General features: G+C 43.5%; 1 protein-coding gene across 2 annotated transcripts; it reads right to left on the bottom strand.

Annotated features, from left to right (window-relative positions):
• Positions 1-2,395: 2,395 nt before the first annotated feature.
• Positions 2,396-5,723, bottom strand: RTL3 (retrotransposon Gag like 3). 2 transcript variants are annotated; one of them, XM_053917673.2, is made up of 2 exons: positions 5,661-5,723; positions 2,396-4,862 (listed from the first exon to the last, which is right to left on the bottom strand). In XM_053917673.2, exon 2 carries the CDS (start codon positions 4,664-4,666, stop codon positions 3,302-3,304), a length of 1,365 nt encoding a protein of 454 aa, XP_053773648.1. In that variant the 5' UTR covers positions 4,667-4,862; positions 5,661-5,723; the 3' UTR covers positions 2,396-3,301. The 2 variants fall into 2 exon arrangements, with proteins under 2 accessions (XP_053773648.1, XP_024430741.1); XM_024574973.4 differs by lacking the exon at positions 5,661-5,723 and adding an exon at positions 5,467-5,555.
• Positions 5,724-20,289: the final 14,566 nt, after the last annotated feature.

Below are 20,289 nucleotides of genomic sequence, written 5' to 3'. Positions count from 1 at the left end.
CCACAAGGTGGTGATGTGTCATGGCAAAACATGTTACATTGTTCAGGGAAGGAAGGGAAGGCCAACAAGGACTAGAAGAGATACAATTTAAGACTATATAGGATTTGGATTACTTAATTTTGCATGTTTTTATGTGTACTTCTTTCTTATTCTATTTTTCAATTACAGTTTACATTCAGTATTGTTTTATATTTGATTCAGGTGTGCCACACAGGAGACTGGCTATTGAAGAGGCTAAGTAGACAATCCCAGGGGGGATGCACGTGCTTCTAGATAAAAAGGCACAGACCCTACCAGTCACTGACTGTTAATGCACGTCCGACTCTGGTGAAACAATACCATGCAATCTGCAATGGGGTCGTGCCATCAATTAAACAACAGGAAATCCTCCAAGAGTTAAAGGGGTAAGTTTGGAGTTGAGTGAGGTGGTAAGGGGTTGTGACTGAGATCCAGGGAATTGGGGAAACAGAATTACAACCCAGATGGTCCTTATAATTTTTTTTTTTAGTTTCCCCTCATTTTCAGGGTGAGCTTGCAGCTGCCACCATCTTGTTTGGCCCTCGCCACTGCATTAGGGATGTTGGCATGATGTAGGGGAAAGAGCATAGGCTTTGGAGGCCCAATAGGCCTCCACCACTTACTCACTAGCTTTGTGACTTTGACCTCATTGGAATTCTGTTTGCTCATTGCAAAAATAGGAGCAAACATACCTACCTCACTGGGTCATTCTGAGGAGTAATGAAATAATTAATGTGTATAACATGCCTGACATTGTAGCTGGGATGTACTAGCAGCTCAGTGAATGGTAAATTCCTCACCTGTCTCCTTCTAGGGTAAGGGCCATGTATTTGATTATTTGTGTAATCTCCCTCAAGTGGCCTCAAAGATACTTCTAAGGGGGAGTTGGAAACACAGAGGACATGCATTAGAGTCTGCCTTGGTAATTCCCCCTATATCACCTGGGGATTGCAGCCCCTCCATCTCTCCTACCCCGCAGTGTGTGTGTGTGTGTGTGATTTACACTAGCCCCTCTTGTATCCATAAGGACATGTGTTCCTTTCCTTGACCTGGCTTTTCCTGTGTGTCATGTGAGCAGCATGGCAACCTGTGTATGTAGGAGAGGCACAGCTGGCTACCAATGACCTGCCTGTGTCTCAGCTCATTCCTGCCATCCAACTCCTGTGCACCGGCAAGAGCAGATTAACAGGCATGAGCTCTAGGGCAAATTTCCCTGGTGCAAGGAATAAGACCTTGTCACTTCATGGGATAGCTGGGTCACTGAGCGGGCTCATTGCCCTCACCAGTATCTTTTTTTATTGTTTGGTTAACTTAGAAAGTCCAAGAAGTTTGCTTTCAAAGCTGCTCAATAATTTCCACATAGGAGTGAGATCATATGGTACTTATCTTTCTCTGACTGGCTTACTTCACTCAGCATAATGTTCTCCAAGTCCGTGCATGCTGCCACAGAGGGTCAAATTTTTCTCCTGTTTTACGGCTGTGTAGTATTCATATGAACCGACTGAACTAACAAGCAAAACAGACACAGATTCGTAGATGGAGAGCAGGCTGACAGCTCAGGGGGTGGGGGTTGGGGGTTGGGGGGTGAAGGGGTGGAGGAAAAAAGAAAAAAAGAAAAATAACTCATGGACACGGACAATGGTGTGGTTTTGCGAGGGGTAAAAGGGGGTGGATGGAAGTGGAAGAGGGTATAGGGGGATAAATTGCCAGGGGAAAATACAGTAAAATACATTATGATTCAAAAAATTTAAAAAATTAGCCCTGGCTGGTGTGGCTCAGTGGATTGAGCACCGGCCTGTGAACCAGGGGGTCTGCAGTTTGATTCCTGGTCCTGGTACATGCCTGGACTGTGGGCCGGGTCCCCAGTGGGGGGCATACAAGAGGCAACCACACATTGATGTTTCACTCTTTCTCCCTCCCTTCCCCTGTGTCTAAAAATAAATAAAATCTTTTAAAAAATTAAAATAAAAATCCTGTTTTTTAAAAAAAGCTTCTCAATGTCTCTGTTAGTTCTCCCTTTACTTTTGTAGAAATTTCCCCCTCCTTTCACCCTTGCCCTAAGAACCCCCAACCCTTTTCCGAACCCTTTCCAGCCTCCTACCAATTTCCCACAAACCCTCTTCCCAACCTTCCCTCGACCTTCCCCCCCAATCCCACCACGCCTCACTGCATCTCCCTCCACCCCAGCTATTCTCCTACTGTCTCCATCTCTCCCTGCTCCCATCACCCAGTGAGTGACCCGTCACTCCCCCCGGGATATTTCGGACCTCCCCCAAACTTTTAGCCTTTTCCAATCCCCTCACTTCCTCCCAACTTACTTATCCCTATCTTCTTCCCTCTGCTAAGCTAAGAAATAATTCAAACACCAGTAGAAATTGCCAACGTTTATTGATTTTTAAAAAAATACCACTTGCAAATTATTTTTTATTGGAGAGATATTGTTGTGCTAGAGAAAATCTTGATAAGAAAAAAATAAAGTCAGTCTAACAGCTATTCTTTCTCTATGTTAGTTTCTAATATCTATTTTCATGCATATTGTTAGTATAAATTCTAATTAAAACAGTCCCACAGTAATGCAGGGTTCAAAAGAAAGGGGCATGCAGTTTTGGTGAAAGAAAAGCAGCTCAAATTTGTCAGGTTTAGTCCATGATCCAAGAGGCAGGGTTGTTGTACAGGTAGCCTTTGTTCATTGCCAGAGATTCAGTGGAAGTTTCTGGAAGCAGCAAATGCTGATGACAGCTGAGGTAACAGAAGACAGGTTGCCAGGAGCAGTCACTAGGACACAGGATCTACCCAGCAATTATTTCATCACGACGTCTTCTATTCCACCTGTGCTTGAAGCAGTTGTAGTGACAATAACGAGATGGAAAGGACACAGTGCGGGTACTCCACTCTATGTTGGGGTCGTGTGTTTCAAGCCAGTGGATTCCAAGAATCAGAGGGTATCGTGGTGCATGAATAATATCAAACTGGAGCTCTTCGACGTGGTTTCCAATTTTAACTTCGACAGGTGGTGTTTCCTTAGTTATGGGTCCATTGATCAGCGGACGTCCGTCTACTGTTTCGAGCATCAGAGGGAAGATGTTATTGCGGATGGGCAGCTTCTCTCGAAGAACCACAGAATGGTCAATGCTATTCCTGTAGGAGCCTGAATCCACCATTGCTTGCTCAAAGAATTGTCGTCTTCCCAGTCGAATTTCAACAGTAAGCCATAGGGTACGAGACATGGATATTGGAAGTGAGGGGGATGCATATTTGTAGATTGGCCCGCCCGGGTTCCCCCTTACCGCCGGGCCTCGAAGTTTCCCGCCTGCTGGGCACGATGAGGCTTGACAGGGCAATCTCTGGCAAAATGACCAGGATGACCACAGTAGAGGCACAAATGGCCGACACGGCGGCGGGCCCGTTCAGCTTCACTGAGGTGTGGGCGGTTGTTTGCATCCTGCACAGGCCGGTTTTCAGCTGGTGGACTCTCAGGCCCAGCTCTCTCCTCAGAGGCATTTGCCCCTTCTGCATTTACATCAGGCTTACCGCTTTGCTTCTCTTCTAGGCTGATGCACTGGGTGATCAGATCAGAGGGGTTGGTGGCTGGGCTTGTCTGAGGCAGTTCATCTCGGATAGAACTAGCAAGCCTTTCCTGAAACTGGATGCAGAGGGTACTTTCATCCCAGTTTAGCACCTGAGCGATGAGGTGGAAGTGGGTCACATACTGGTGGACAGGGTCCTCCCCCTGGCAGAGCTGGCGGAAGTGGTGGTTGGCATCATCCATGGTTTCTGGATTGTCGAAAGCATCCTGGAGCACTTGTATGAAGCTTTCAAATTGCTCCAGCAGGGGGCTTTGAATCTCTACTAAGGGCTGGAACCACCTTCCTGCCTCACCTGAGAAGCGGTTGCCAACTAAGGCTGCTTCCGTGGGATACAGGTGCCCTCTGACTCTCATGTAACTATTCAGCTGAACCAGGACCTCAGGCAGCTTCTGGGCCTTCCCCTTGAAGGCTAAAGGGTATTCTAAGGGGAAAGCTTCAGCCTCTAACCCACTGGGGAACTGTAGCAGCTCGGAAGCAGCTGGTGTCTCAACAGCTATTAGGCCCTCCAGGGGCTCCTGGGGCAAGTGAGACTCCAGAGGTTCCTGGGGAGCCTGAAGCTCACAGGGCTCCAGGCATGTTGAGGTCTCCTGGCCTTCTGGTGTCTCCTGGGGCTCCTGAGCATTTGGGGGATCCTGCAGCCCTGAACTTTGGGCCTCCTGGGCCTCTGGGGCATCTTTGGCATCAGGGGCCTCTTGGGCCTCCTTGACCCCTGGGAGCTTGTGGTCCTCCAGGGCCATCAGGGGCTTCTCGAGCTCCTTAGGCTCTGGAGGCTTTTGAGACTCGCAGGTCGATGAGAGCCCATGGGCAGTTGGAAGTGCCTGGGGCTCTCTGGGCTTCTGGGGGTCCTCAAACCCTGGGGAATTTGGGGGGTCCCAGGATGCTGGGGGATCCGGGGGCTTTGAGGGTTTTGCAGGCTCCTGGGTGGCTGCTTGGGGCTTCTGGAGCTCTGGGATCTGGGCCTGCAGGGCAGCATTTTCTTCCATCAGCCTCTGCACCTGGGCCTGCAGAATTTCATTCTCTAGTTTCAGAGCCATATAGGAGGCTGCTAAGTCCTCCACCATCTTTTGAGGAAATGGGCTTGCTTGGGCAGTTTGCTGCCAAGAGAGATTGCGTGAGCTCTTGTGAGGCCTCTCAAAGAGCTCGTCACAGGCAGATGTCAGGCTCCTTGAGTTTTCCAGGAGGTGGGGTTGTGGGCCCTGCCAAGGTTGATTAACAGGAGCCTCTGGGGAGCGGCAGAGGGAGGTATCTCGTGATACACTGTGAAGAGAGTAGGATCTGAGGATCAGAAACTGTGGAAAGCACTCATTCAGAATAAATCAGAACAAAGCCTGCCCGACAGTGCTGGGTTCCTTTTACTGTAGGCTCATATTTACGAGCGGGGTCCTATATGCCGGCTCTGACCCCGTGACATTTTACAAACAGCATCTGACCCAGACTGCGTATGTCATTTTGCATTCTCCTTTTGAAACTTAACATGATATTAGAAACAATTTCTCCGTACTCTTTTCTGTTTTACATTGTCTTGAATTTCTAATGTCTGCTTCATTTCTCAGTGTGACACTTGGATTTTAACAGCTGCTTTCAATGACTAACTCATTCGAGCACTGTGGGAATTTTAGGCTCTGTGGTGGGCCAACCCAAGAGATATTTTTGGGTGGCTGGGGTAGGAGGTGGGGGGGGGGAGCTCTTTCTGACACCTCAGAAATCATACCCCGTAAGTAACCGCACAAGACCAGCCACAGGAGAAAACAAGCAATCGTTGACTAAATATATATGTGTATATGCGTTAGCAGACACATGCATATTATTTATAAAATGGCTCAAAATAGTTAAGAAAATAATCTTTATAAATGTACGTTACCATTCAGAGACTTAGTCCAGGAGCTCTGCTGTCTGCGTACCCATCGCTGAGGAGGGAAGTGTGTGAATGGCTGCGGAGGCTTTGCCTTTTCTGCACACACTGAACTCAAACAAACACACCCACTCCCAGAACACGTTCCAACTCTCCTCTGTAACGTAGCTATTTTGAGTGTGGAAGAGTTTTTTTGACAGTACCTCACAGTTTAGAGCCGCAAGGAAAGTAGGATGCTGCGCCGATGTGAGACAGCCTCATGTACTCACTCCTTGGTTACATTAATAAATATTTGGCCAGGAAATTGGGAGTAATACCACTGCCCTTGTGAAAAGTTGCAAACATTTCTGAATGACCACAGTGGTTTGGGACTTTAATTTTTTATGTCTGTCTCATATAACCTCCCCTCACTCTATCCACACTGGGCTGTTTGTTTAATTCTCACTCGGAGAGCAGGCTGCAGCCCCTCGGCCCCTTCCCCCGCCCACCTATTCAGTCCCTAGGGTCCCTCCCTGCAATGTTTTCTTGGAAATGTTACCATGGACAGATCTAGGCAACATATAATAGGATAACACTGTGGATGAGGCCAACTTTGTCGAAGGGTACTTGTAGCAGACGCGCAGGGTCCCAGGCTCCTTCTGAACGCCTTAGCCCAGGTTTCCTGTCTTTCCTAGAGCCTCTCAGGGGCTCTAGGCAGCGCCCAGGTGTCCACTAAGGGCTGGACACTTGAGAATTAACCTTGTGCAAGATCTCACCTTCTTTTCTCATGGCAAATCCCAGGCACCCCCTGGGCATGGGCCATTTGGACATTTTAGGTTGAGGCTCAGGGGCGGCTATTTTAATCCCAGTAAAGAGTGGGGTTAGGGATTCTCTTTGGCCACTTCAAACCACAGATCAAGTCACTCATGCTCCCAGGTCGCCTTTAGAAATGGTCAGTTCCACATTAGTCAGCATAATAGGATAAACCCCGGTGGTGGAATATGCCCAAACCACAGCAAATGGACAGGCTGGACTAGCCGGAGCCGAATGAAGAGTCTTTGAAAAGAAAAGGAAAATATTTTGCAAATCAGGTTATGTTTCCTTCCTCCCTCTTAATGTTTTATTCTTTAGGAAAACACCACACATAAAAATACTGCCATCATCAGGGAATAACGTGTTCTATTTATGTGCATTTTTCAGATAACTGAAGACTTCCCTTGGAGAATCCAAAACACACAGTGGATATTTACCTTACCAATTAAAGAAAATCAGAGAAATATTTATGGCAAGGACTACACTTCTTTCTCCATTCTTAAGTAAGTGATTTTGAACATAATTTAATTGATTTGTTAATGGTTTGGGGTCACACTTACACAAACCAGTTCCTTTCCTGTGTTGTAACACCATGTTGCTTTCTAAAAGCTGGGAGAGGTATAAAGTGGCCCGTCTCCAAATTCAATATCTCCAAATTGCTGTGCTTTCCAAGTTCTCGTAATTTATTTTCCTTTTGTATTTTATTTACTCTTTTTGCTATCAAGCTGCCATACAGGCCTTTACAAAACTGTTACCCATACGCCTGTCTCTAGTAAGTATATACAAATTTGGCAACTTATTTAGTCCTTCTAAAACTTAGTCTAAAACTCAGTGTATGAAACTGTAAAATTGAGCTATTAATTGTACTTTATAGAGTTGTTACAAAGATTTAGTGAAATAATGCTTGGAAAAGATTTAGCACACTTTCTAGCAGCTAGTAGCACCCAATAGATGTTAATAAGAAGAATAAGAAGAACCCACAGTAATCTCACTTTCTTTGCAACTACCCGTGAACTGGAAACTGGATAGGTAAACTTGCTAGAATTGTGTAGCGCTGACCAGACGCTTTCCTATGATGAAATCTACAGCACATGCACTTTACAGCATTGATTCTTTTTTCCCACTCACAGGGTTTTTTTCCTTCCTGACTGGGTTATGGGTGATTTACTTTACCAAATAATACTCTAGAATCAGAACTGGCAGCACCTAAGCAGGGACTATGAGATGATGAACAAGGGGATTATGGAGCAGCCAAGATAGATGTTTAAAACGTCCATGGACCAAAGCACTGAACCGTGCCTCGCCTACAGGTCTGTTTACCCAGTGGGTAACTATGGGGGCCTTTTGATCCCCTCCCACCCCCCTGCAAAAGAGCAAAGACCAAATTCAATGTTCATAAATACAAGTTCCAAACTGCCTAAACATAGAGAATTATTCTGAGTAGAAATGAAGAGCTACGCTGACTTTTTGTCAAAATGCCTAAAGTAGTTTTAATGTCCTGAATTAGTCAAGTAAGAAAAGGAGAGGAGTCACATGCAGACTCTCAGCATGATTCTCCTGCTCTCTGATCCTTCTCCTTATGCTCACAACACAGCCAAACGTGTGGAGCCTTTTGACTGGTCGTGAAAGCATTTTAAGTAAACGAGGCAACTGGGCAAGTTAACTTGTTAACTTGTTCACTGGGCAAGTACAGTTTTAGGGAAAAAGAGAAGACAAATGCATTCAGTGAACGGAGATGAAAAAGAGTACATTTATGCTCAGTTTCTCAGTAAGTTGCACATGTTGATTGTTAGCTTAGGGAGAAAGGGAAGGGAAAGGTTAAATAAGATAAAATTCCATTTTGTACATTCCAGAAAGATTCATCGTTTTGTTTTGTCGGCACATGCACAATCTGAGACATTTGAGGTCTCTGCCTGGGTCTTCCTCCCGAAAGCTGGGTGGGCTGCGTCTCCAAGCCACGGAAGCTCCTGCTCCTCCCTCTTCCCACCCTGGAGAAAAGTCAACAGGACAGGTTACTCCACAGGTCCCTGGCACAGTGCCCAACCACCCCTCAGGGGCAGTCCCACCCTGGTGTGTATTTTGTTCAACCTGTTATTCTTCCAGTTACGTTAGACTTGCAGCATTTTCATAAGTTTAACCCGTAATGTGCCTAGCACACATCGCAACCTTTCACTGCTGTCAACACCATACAGCGCTGGGACAGCATGAACTCCCTAGTCCATTAGAAGTTGCAGAGCTTTCCAAGAATTTCCCTAACTCGTATGACTGAGATCTAGAACGCCCAGTTGTGAAATGGAAGCAGGGTCCACCCCAGTGCAACTCTGAAGGAGCCGAAGTTTGTCAGCCTTTTATTTCCCTTTATAACATTTACCATCTTCTCAGTTTATTTGATGTTATTTTTTATTGAATTTATTGGGGTGACAGTGGTTAACAAGACCATACAGGTTTCACATGTGCAACTCAACAAAACATCTCATTTTGTTTCTCGGTCTGTGCATACTCAGGTGGCCTTTTCCCTTGATCAGCTGCCACTGTGGGGAAATGTATCCTTATTGAGACACGAACTTGTAGAGTTTGGAAAGAAATTTCTTGGGGTGTTTGCATGTTCACATGACATTCTGAAAGGCTGTAACCACGTCGAGGCCCTTCTGTGGGTAGAGATATTCTGGGACCATGGTACAAGTTTGACATCCTTCAGATCATATCGCTCAGGTGGTCCTATATTTTGCTTCCTTATAAGGCAGGCCTACTAGAGAGCTTCTAGTGTTAGCAGAGCTTCTTAATAATTTCATTAAACCCTGATGTACTGACCAGGCTGCCCTAGCTAAGGGCTTAAGCAACCATCTTTACAACCTAACAGAGGAAGAGGGGGTCTTTGCATCTTTGCTATAACCCCCCTCCTGTGGGTTGTACTTTTCGTACAGATCTGGACCTTCCTGGAATCCTGCTCTCTGGGGCTTGCCAATGTTGGTTCACCCAGAAAGCAGACTGAGTCCAAGCTGGTGGCATCAGCTTACAGAAGAGAGAGAGGAAGAGGGAGAAAAACAGAGAGGGGGGAGGGGAAGAGTGGAGGGAGGGTAGGGAAGAGGGGAGAAAGAAAGATGGTATGAGAAAATCTAGAAAGAGCCCTGGCTGGTGTGGCTCAGTGGATTGAGTGCCAGCCTGTGAACAAAAGTTGCTGGTTCGATTCCCAGTTGGGGCACATGCCTGGGTTGCAGGCCAGGTCTCCCGTAGGGGGTGTGTGAGAGGCAACCACACATCCATGTTTCTCTCTCTCTGTTTCTCCCTCCCTTCCTGTCTCCCTAAGAATAAGTAAATAATATCTTTTAAAAAAACCCTTTAAAAATAAAAAATATATATATAAGTAATTTACAAAACAAAATCTAGAAAGAAGCTTAAAAACTCAGCATGTGTACATTTTGGTCAGTTAAAGATACAATTTAATTTTATGCTTCAGCATTTTCAAAATTACAGGATGGGAGACTATCCTTTAATGCTTGGGCTTATCACTAAAGGTCTTAATCAGGCAGTGGGGGTGGCATTGTCTTTGTAGGGTTGCAGATTGCTAAAGGGGGTTGTGGCGGACCCTTAGGGGGAGTGGAGAGGAGGGTTGGAGTGTGCTGATGGGAGATCCAGCAGTGAATGGGGGTGCTGACAAGGGAGTACACCCAGCCCTGCCAACCCCACATTTTTGCTGTGCAGTACAAATGTGATAATAGTTGTGAAAGTGCTTTGAAAAAAATGTGCTAATGGAAAGAGCACAGGTTTTGAAGTCAGCTAGGCCTGGGTTGGATTCCCAGCTCTGCTCTTCACTACCTGTGTGATCTTAGCCACGTTATTTAAATTCTCTGAGACTCATTTCCTTCATCTGGAAAGTAAAGGTCAGAGGATAATCCTAGGTCATTGCTGAGTTGCAGTGAGGATTAGAAATAACATGAATACCCCACAATAGGCATTTGGCGAGTTGTAGCTGATGATAAAAATCACAATGATGGTACAACAAAAGCAATTGCCAGTAATTTTCATGTATCAGGTTATCTATTGCGTCTGAACAAAATTTCTTTCAACTTTTTAATAGAAATCCATCATAATTAATACAACTTCTCTACAAATATGAACATCAAAGTGGTTAAAGGCACTGCACTGAGGTTCGTGTGTGTGTGTGTGTGTGTGTGTGTGTGTGTTTGGGGTGTGTATGCTGGATGAGAAGTATAAAGATGAATCTATGCAATGCTTTTTCTCAAAGAGTTGGCAGACCAGTAAAGCAGGCAAAATATGCACTTTAGTGTGAGCAATGCAGACATCTCCTAGTGGCAAATGTCACATAAGTGGTGCAGATACAGTCCTCTGATGGTGGAAAAGAGAGAGCTTGGGAATGTGCTGGGCTGGGTAAAGAGAGTGAGTGTGGAATCTGGGAAGGCTTGGTAAAAAAAGGTGACTTTTGAGCTAGGCTTTTGAGTTGGGCTTTGAAAATAGGGTACTAGTTGGTAATCCCACTACGGAGGGGGTGGGGGGGCATTAGAATGGATTGAAGAAAAGGTCTCTCACAATGAAGGAAACAGCACAGAGAAAGGCATAGACAGACCTTAGGAACTGCAGACTATAAATGGACATGCAGCAGTTCAGTTTGGATGAAGCCTGGGGTATGTGAAAGAAATGTGTAAGTTCACAGACATATAATGTTCTGTACAGCTACTCAAAGAGAAAGCTGAGATTTAGCAGACAGATGACCATAACAAACAAATGTTTGTATACCCATCTATCTATCTATCATCTATCTGTGTATCTCTGTATATCTAGATATATAGGCAAGAAATAGGTGATCCTGGCGATTTCTAACTGCCCTATATAATTTCTTATTTACTACAGGACTGGCATCTATTACGGTCCCCTCCCAAGAATACTTGATAGACCGTAAATGTGCTCTATCAGCTGATTTTATCTGCTGACATTTTGAAGAACTTTCTAATATGTGTTTTCTTAACATTCTGTAACTCTGCCTGTGATTTACCCCATGCTCAGAATAGGTAAATCCTCCTCCAAGCCAGGTATTTAACAGGCTGAACTGTCCCGCATTATCTCAGGATGGACCTCTTGCTTTAGCTATTCCGCCTCAGTTATTTCCACTTGGGGCGTATTTACATGACCAAATTCCATGTCCTTATTTCCTTCCATTACATTTCCACCATGATTGTTTTTCTTGTCGCTACCACATTTGATTTTTCTAATGCAGCTGGATTATCTGAAATTGAGTTCTTTGTGTATATCCCTGAGAGAAAAATAGGGCCCCTCTTACTCTCTGATTATTTCTTGGCTGAAAGACTGAAGCAGAAAATATCATTAGTCAGGAATCACATCAGATTCCTAAGATATTTGTATTTTCTTCATCCGTGCCAACAGAACAGGGCCAACCAGTATGTGCAAGTGGGAACTGTTACGCTGATGAATTATTTGTCAAGAGCAGAAGAGGAATTTTGGTTTTCTTAATTTTTAAAGAGACCTGGGTGCTTTCTTTTCCAGCTGCCTTTCAAGCAGCTCAGGTGGTACTTGGGGTGCACTGTTTTGCTTTCGGCAGTTGTGTAACCCAGATATGGTGCAATCCAGTCACTGTGTTACATCAGGGTGACTCCAGTACATAGCAAATCGGGACTTTACAGAGAACTCCCTGGGGGACATTTCTGGCAAGTTGCACAAGAAACTGTTAATCATAAGTGAATCTGGATAGTGTAGATGGAGGAGAATTTTATTTTTCATTTTATGTTTTCTGTGGTGTTCTTGCGTTCTTTTTAAAATACAAGCATACATTTCCTTTTAAAAACAGCTTGACTGAGGCCTCCTGCATGCACAAAAACCACACTTGTCTTTGGGGTAACATTTTATGAGTGTAGACAGATGCAAACACCTGTAGTACCGTTACAACAATCGAGGTAATGGACACATTCAACACCTCCCAGACTTTCCTTGTATCCTTTGTGTGTGTGTGTTAAGAGCACTTCACATGAGAGCATACCTTTCTTTTATTTTAAAAAAGGAGTTTTTCTGCCTAGCCATAGCCTCACGACCAAGTTTCTGGATTTGACACTCAAAACCCTCTGGGACGCAGTTTTATCCTACTTTTCCAGCAGCGCGTTCTTTTTCCTTTACCTGTGCCCTGTGAGCCCTGTTAGTGTCTGCGTTGTGCACACTCATCCTGCCTTTGTTTACGTGTCTATGCCCTCTGAGTGGCTTTTCACATTTGGAAATCTGACGATCTTTCTAGACCCAGCTCAGAAGCTGCCTCCTCCAAAGAGCCTTACCTGATTTCCCAAGCCCCTGCTTCCTTGTCTCTCTGATACGTGCTAGTGTTGCCAACACCGCCAACACTGATTGCTGTTGTCAGTTGGAATCTAATTCTATCACATCTTAGTTTTTTTTTTTCTAATTAGATGAGCCAGATTCTTGTCCTGCCCCAGCAAACTGTTTTGTCGTGGGTAGGTAGCAATCTCTCTGGGTGTGTTTCTTCATCGAGAAAATGAGGGGTGTTGCATGATTTCCTAAGAGCCTTCTAGTTCTAATAACCTAGGATTTTAATATTTGTGAAGGAAACTTTCAAAAACTCTAAAGCACTTATGCAATAAAACTGGTATTAGGCTTACACTTCTTTTTATTCCCCACAGCTTTTACATTACCAGGTAAAATAGCTGAGTTTCTGACAAACTGCTTGTATGAGTCCTCTTAAAATTTGATAAAAATTCAATTTCTTTGGTTAACAAAGGTACAAGAGTTAAAGTCCAACTTTCTAAAAAACCAGAAAGCCTATTTTTCACATATTAAAGGTACTAATTTGAAACTTTTCCTTCTAGTGGCAGCTATGCCTTCCACTCTTGAGCTACAAATCACTTAAACCTATTTTGATTAAATGTGAATTTGGCATTAATAACCCATTTAAATGCTCTGTTCCATCAGGCTTGACAACTTATGGATGTCCTGTATCATATCTTAGTAATTTGTCCTGGAGAAACTAACTTCTCGGAAATGACAGGTAATATTAGTTTTCCCATTCATTATCCTTGGCAGTGACATTCCCACCACCACCAGCAACCTATCAGTTCTATAGCACTTACTATATGTACTAGGCATGATCCTAGCTCTTTGCTTATATTACCTTTATATTAGTCTATTCAGTTCTACAACAGCTTTCTAAGAAAGGCATTTCCCCCTCTATTTTACAGATTTGAAAACTGAGGCTCAGACAGCTAAATAAGGTGCCACTGTCCCCATAGCTGGTAAATGGCAGACATGGGACTTCATAATAAGTAGTCATCTTCATATTCTGTGTGCTAAACTATTTAAAATATTAAACTAGGCTGCTTCAGCTCTGCCTCCAATTTTCTGTGTGTCCCTAGAGAAGTCCCTTCCTTTCTGAGCCTTATTTCCCTATCTGACAATAGGGAGACTGGACTAGTCAGAGATTGAAAACTGACCATCTCTGGCTACAGGTGGCCGGCAATTGTGTTTTGATTGGTCTGTACTTATTTTAAAGCTGATTAAAAATCAGGAGAGTGTACAAAACAATACATTTCCAACCTCTCTTAGAAAATTGAGAAATCTATGCTAGGTTTGCATTCCCACATAGCAACAATCAATAGAAACTGAGTAAATATTGACTGCTTCCTTTAATTAGAGAATACTCTCCAGTTTTCTGCAGTTCCTACCACTATTGCCTCACACCTGCCTGCTTTACTATTAAACTTTCTCCACATTGTTCCTTGTAGACATTTGAGCCAGAGCTCTAATCCCTCATATATGATCTTTAAAGTCCCTTCAAGCTTCAACATTCAGTGATTCTGTGTGAAGTAAGAAAGATGTAGTTGCTACTGATACACACAAGATCATGGATAGATCTCAAAGATGTGTTGAGTGAAAAAAGAGCTAAAAACAAAAGAGTAAGTGGTGCCACCCCAGCTGGTGTGGCTCAGGGGATTGCATGCCAGCCTGCAAACCAAAGCGTCACTGGTTTGATTCCCAGTCAGGGCACATGCGTGGGTTGTGGGCCAGGTCCCCAGGTTGCCTCTCACGTCCCCAGGGCACGCGGGAGGCAATCACACTTTGATGTTTCTCTCCCTCTCTTTTTCTCCCCTTTCCTCTCTCTAAAAATAAATAAATAAAATATTAAAAAAAAGAGTAAGTGGCACCATCTTCTGAATTTCAAGAGTGGGCAAATTCAGTCAACAGTGCTACAATTCTGAATAGTAATTACTTCTGGAGACTGGGGGTATTGAATGGGAAAGATCATATGGAAGCTTTCTGAGTATGGGTGGCAGAAATGTAGTGTGTGCTGGTCTGACTGGTTGTCACATGAGTATATGCATATGTGAAAAGTCACTGAAGGTTTGTGCACCATGTGGTGTGTGGATTATATATTGCATTTTAGGCAACGTACTAATAAAAACAATGGTGTTCACTTGTTCGCAAATGTTAGTCTTCAAAAGGTGGCATCAGAGTAATCTGAGATTTTTCCTTAAAAGGACATTCCCAAGACCCAGCAAATACCTACTATTGCAGAATATATAGAGACGGAGCCTTATGATCTATATTTTAAAGTACTGAGAACTCTAGGAAGGAGTTCTGTGTCTGGCACTTTTCAAGCCGGTTCTGAATGAGTTAACTTGTTGGTATGTCGGTGGGATGAGGAGAGGAGAAGGAACTCAAACCCATCAAAACTATTCCAAGCAAAGATTTATTTTCGGGCTTGCTTAGACCTATGCTTGCGGTCGGTGGGGAGAAGTGTGTGTAGTGGTAGGGGATCGGCTAGTGTGAGAATGCTGGCTTTAAAGAAAAATTAATGATTTTGCAAAGGTTCTCAAGAAGGTCAGGACAAATGTTATCAAGTTAATTACATTATTTGAAGGCTAGAGGGTGAACTGATGGTCACAATACTTAACTCTCTCTTGGTTCTGAAACATTATTGACAAGGTCTGCCCGCAGCACAATATGTGTCTTCTACTCCGCCTCCCTGCTTTGGGGTAACTTTCGCCTCAGCAATAGCTTTAACCCCTGCGATTCTGCCCAGCAAAACTCATCCTCACTAGTGGAAGTTGATGAGCTTCCCTGCTTCTCTTCCAGGCAGAATTTACATTTGAAAGGGATGCTCAGAAAGCAGTAGTCAGTGTTTAACCCCAAGAGGACTCCCAGGTGCTGGTGCTTTAGGATGCAGGCAGCTAGACAGCGGGAGAGAGATTTTAGCTTACAACTCATTCTGCTTGTGGAGTCAGTCCTGGCTTTACACTTGGAGCTCATCTGTGCTCAGAATAGACTTCAGTTTCTTCCTCTGGAAAGTAAGTTGTTGTGTCCTGAGAGGGTGTACAAGGACACATTACTAGAAAGTGCCAAAGTGGGGATCCTAATACCCAGAGCTAGATACAACTGTGTGTGTGTGTGTGTGTGTGTGTGTATATATATAGCCAACATAATATATATATCACCACCTTGCTTCAGAGTGGAGCCTGCTATTTACATTCCCAGAACCTTTAAGTATCCACTAAGGTACACATAAAGATGCATAATGTAATTGCTATATTTCCAAAAGCTTACCACTTACATAGTTACAAAAACTTTACTTTGCTATGTTTTTGCCCCCAACATAAATCAACTCACATGGTATATTTGTGTGCTTGAGAAGGGTTCTGGGGAGGCCTTTGAATGTCTATCCTGTTTCCCAGACTGTCTCTTTGACATTAATTCCACTGTCTGAAAATTTGCCATTCTACACTTATCATTCCTCTTCCACAAAGAAAATAAAAATCTGCATTAAGGATTGCCTGTGCACGGGGTTGTATAGTGTCCTCCCCAAATTTGTCTATTAATTTTTTTTCCATGTACCACAATCTCAGCAAGTGACCTTATTTGCAAATAAGGTCTTTGCAGATACAAGTAAGATGAGTTCATATTGCATTAAAGGGGACCCTAAGTCTAATAAGTTGTGTCCTGATGAGAAGACCACGTGCACACGCCGAGAAGAAGGCCATGTGAAGATGAAGGCAGAGACTGGGGTGAAGCAAGGATAAACCAAGGAATGCTGGGACCCACCAGCAGCTACAAGAGGCAAGGAAGGATTCCTTCTTAGTCTTCAGAGGGAGCACAACCTTACCGACACCTTGATTTTGGACTAGAGGCCTTTAGAACATTGTCAGTGTAATTCATTATGTTAAGGCGGTCCTAGGAAACGAATACAGTCTCTTATACGAACTTTTAAGTTCTGGAAGAGAGGCTTCGGCGTGGGGCATTCTAGGAAGTCCCTGACACTTCTGTGGGAAAGCACCGTGTTGGGGGGAGGAGCCACTAGAAGGGGTAAAAGGCCTAGGAAGCCGGAGGGGCGAACAGATAGCGACATTTTGCAAATTACACAAAGACCAGCCATGTAAAGAATAATCCACAAAGCCTCATTTAGTTGTGCCTACTGAGGCAAGCTTTCTGTGCTGTGGGATACCGAATCAGCAGCCAGCAGTTGTTGCCTTAGTGCTCAGGAGCGAGGAGTTGAAATCTAACTTCCACACTCTGGAGACAGGAGCCCCGCCCAGTCTTTTCCTTCCCCCAGAAATCACTACTTCTCAAGCGGCCTGGCCTCAGGGTGATTTACATGAGTATTGGGGGTGTTGGCAAACAGGACAAGGCACCGTGTGGCCTGTTCCCCCGGTTCATTCAGGATTAGGAAATTTGCTCTTATGCTTTTAAATGATCTTTGTTTCTGTTGTTTGCCTATTTAAAATTCATGGGCCTATTTGTTTTTAACTCTTCTCTTTTTCTGCAGTGCCTCTGTAGGCTTGCCTAAAGTTGGCTTTGTTTTCGGCATCCGGTGATGTTTCACTTTGACTCACCACCCAGGGGAATGGGGGTGACCAGGGGACTTAGGATCTGCTTTGCATTTCACTGCTGGGCCAGAGAAGGGTGGCTGTTGCCAATTCATTTTAGAGTTTATGTTTGGTCTCATCTGTTTCCCTGAGGAAAAAACCTCCATTTGTTTGTCTTTTCACATCTCAAATGCCTCCATCTTGTCTGAGCATCAGGGTGAGTCGGTGACTGTAACAAGGAGAGACACATGTCTGCCTGTATTGCATCCGATTGTGTAGGTTGCTATTTTGCTACCCCTGTATTCAGCGTGGACCTTTGTTGACCTGGAGCACAGTATCTGAGGCAGATAGAGAAAAATGTGTGTATTTGCCACGTGGTAAAGTTGTCGGTGTGACTTGAGGGGTCTGGCAAAGATGCCCTTTCCTGTTTTTGCAGCAAAGAAAAAGAAACTGCTTTAGTGATTTTGCTTGTGATTGACCTGATAGGAGCAGTCATCTACATGCTTAGGTAGGCCTCACCCATTTAGTTCTTTGTTCCACACCATGTCTGTAAAATGATCATTTATAACAGTGATTGGAAAGCACGAAGTAGCATATATTGTGCTGCTTATTTACATTATGATTCTTTTTAAAAAGGTTTTATTTATTTATTTATTTTTAGAGAGGGGAAGGGGGTGAGAAAGAGGGGGAGAAAAACACCAATGTGTGGTGGCCTCTCGTGCGCCCCCTACTGGGGACCTGACCCACAACCCAGGCATGTGTCCTGACTGGGAATCGAACCAGTGACCCTTTGTTTCACAGGCTGGCACGCAATCCACTGAGCCACACCAGCCAGGGCTATTTACATTATGATTTTTAAACCCATATTCTTCTGGGTTAGTAGTCAAAAAGGATGGTTTTTCATTGCCTGTGAATCTCACACGGTTAATTCCGCCTTTTATGAGAATCCTGTCACGTCCCTTAGAGGGGATCAGCAGTGTTAGTTGCTCTTTGCCAGTCTGGTCTGATGAATCCCAAGCCTGAACTCTTTGGAGAATATAGTGGGCACAGTATTGGTCTCTAAATCAAAAAGTCTCAGTGCCAGTGGTTGTAAATAACAAATGGTTCAAATGTGTTATTTTCTCTGTATCATTTTCACTATCTGACATTACCTGAAATATTTATTTGTCTTCTCACGTACTGCCTGTTTCTTCCAATAGAAATAACCTCATTAGAACGGGAAATCTGTCTTATTGTCCACTGTTTCTCCAGCGCCTAGAACAGTGCATGGCACTTAGCAGGAACTCAATAAATATTTGTGGAATGAATGAATGAATAATGAATGATTGAAACACTCTTAGAGTTAGGGAAGCTATAAAGGCCATCTAACCTAGTCTAATATCTTCTCTAACATATTTGACAAACTCTCATCCAATGCAGCTTCAAGTTGGAGAACTTACCATCTCCCCAGGCAGCTCATTTTACTATTGCCAGAGAGGTCTTAGGTTCAGTTCAAATCCATCTCACTAAAATGTTTAACCCCTAGTCTTTATACTGCATTTTGCAGACATACTGAATCAGTTCTAATTTTCTTTTTGTCTTTTTTTAATTGATGTTCAAGTACAGTTGTCTCCACCCCCCCCAACGTTGCCCCTGACCCCAGCCATCCCCAACTCCCACCTAATTTTCAATCTAATGGTCCTTCGATCAATTTTATGAAGACTGCTGATATTCTACATAAATCCCCTCCATGTGATTCAGCCTCAGTTGCCTTAACTGTTTCTCACAGGCTGCGGCTTTGACTACCCTTCATCATCCTGGTGCTCTTCTGTGGCCGCTTATTTCTACACCAGCATTATGGTCTGGGAAGTGCTTGGGGTGGCACAGCTAGCCTCTCTTTGCTTGACAGAAGTCCATTTATCAGCAGTTTATGGGTGTATCTGTTCAACACATGTCACATTGCACTGTCCTGTGATTCATTCCATATTTCACGATTTTGTTCACAAAGACACCATGAGACACATTGTAAAATGACTTGCTAAAATCCAGATATGTCAGGTCTATACTATTTCATTAACATGCTACCATATCCTCCCCTTCACATGATCATAAGCTATGTATTTGAAATGACAGATGCCAACATGTTTGGAAAATTTAAAAAATTTAAAAGCACTCAAGAACTTTAAAATATCGTTATCACTGTTATAAACTTTTAAGATATATTTATATCTCTATGTTTATATATGCACCTCTAGGTAGATAGGTAGGTAGGTAGATAGATGTGATGTGTGTGTGTGTTCTCTATATTTCTGGCCGGAGCATCGCTGGGGAAATGGTTAACACTGTCAGTTCTGACAGTAAATCCTTATAATGAGACGTCTCCATCAGTGCTTAAGCAAGATGAGGAGAAGAAATACAGACTCCCCTTGGTCTATTGTTTCATTCTGTCAAGACACAGCCTCAAAGGTATAACCATACATCTGGCCGTCTTTGGAACTCTTTTTTAAAACAATGATAGGAGACATTTTTGTCTTTCTTATTTTTTCTCTCTCCCGTAAAACACATATTGAAGGGAATGTAGTCTGCAGGAAATCTGGAGGAAGACCTTCTATGCTCAAGGTCTTTGCCCTCCTCCCCAAACTTCTATTGTTCCAGGTAGCACTGTATTCTCTGGTTTGCGTGACTGAATAAAACCACAGTGTATAACTTTGCTCTGCATATTTCTGTCTTTCTGAGATAGGCACACATAAAATGTTTTTGTGTTTGAGGCACAGATTAATTAGCCATATAATCCTAACCTAAAAGAGACCCTCACTGAATTAAATAAAGCATTTGAACTTGCCCAAAACAAGGACTTTTAGAAACTAAAAATTCAAATGCATTCTCTCTTTCCCGACCCCTCCCTGTCTCCTCTCTTCCGTTTCTCTTTTAAATCAAGCCCCAGTTTTTGCTCCAATTTAAAATCTTTCCCTTCTAAGTCATTTGCCAATTTGATTAGTAGGTTTCCTGCCAGCTCAAAAACTCTGATTCATTAACTACAGACTAAACATAAGGAATATTTCATTACTTGACTATAAAGATTCAGTGAGTTCAGGTTATAAATATACATCCTGTTCTCTTAAGGCTTGAATTTTAATAAATGTCAGTTTTCTTTTAGCTTAAATTTGGTCATTTTCACACCTCTTTTCTAATATCTGTGATATTGTAATCACTTTTATTATTAATTACAATT

This window comes from Desmodus rotundus, chromosome X (assembly GCF_022682495.2).
Source record: "Desmodus rotundus isolate HL8 chromosome X, HLdesRot8A.1, whole genome shotgun sequence".
NCBI classification, from domain to species: domain Eukaryota; kingdom Metazoa; phylum Chordata; class Mammalia; order Chiroptera; family Phyllostomidae; genus Desmodus; species Desmodus rotundus.
This window is presented reverse-complemented; position numbering and strand designations above follow the sequence as displayed.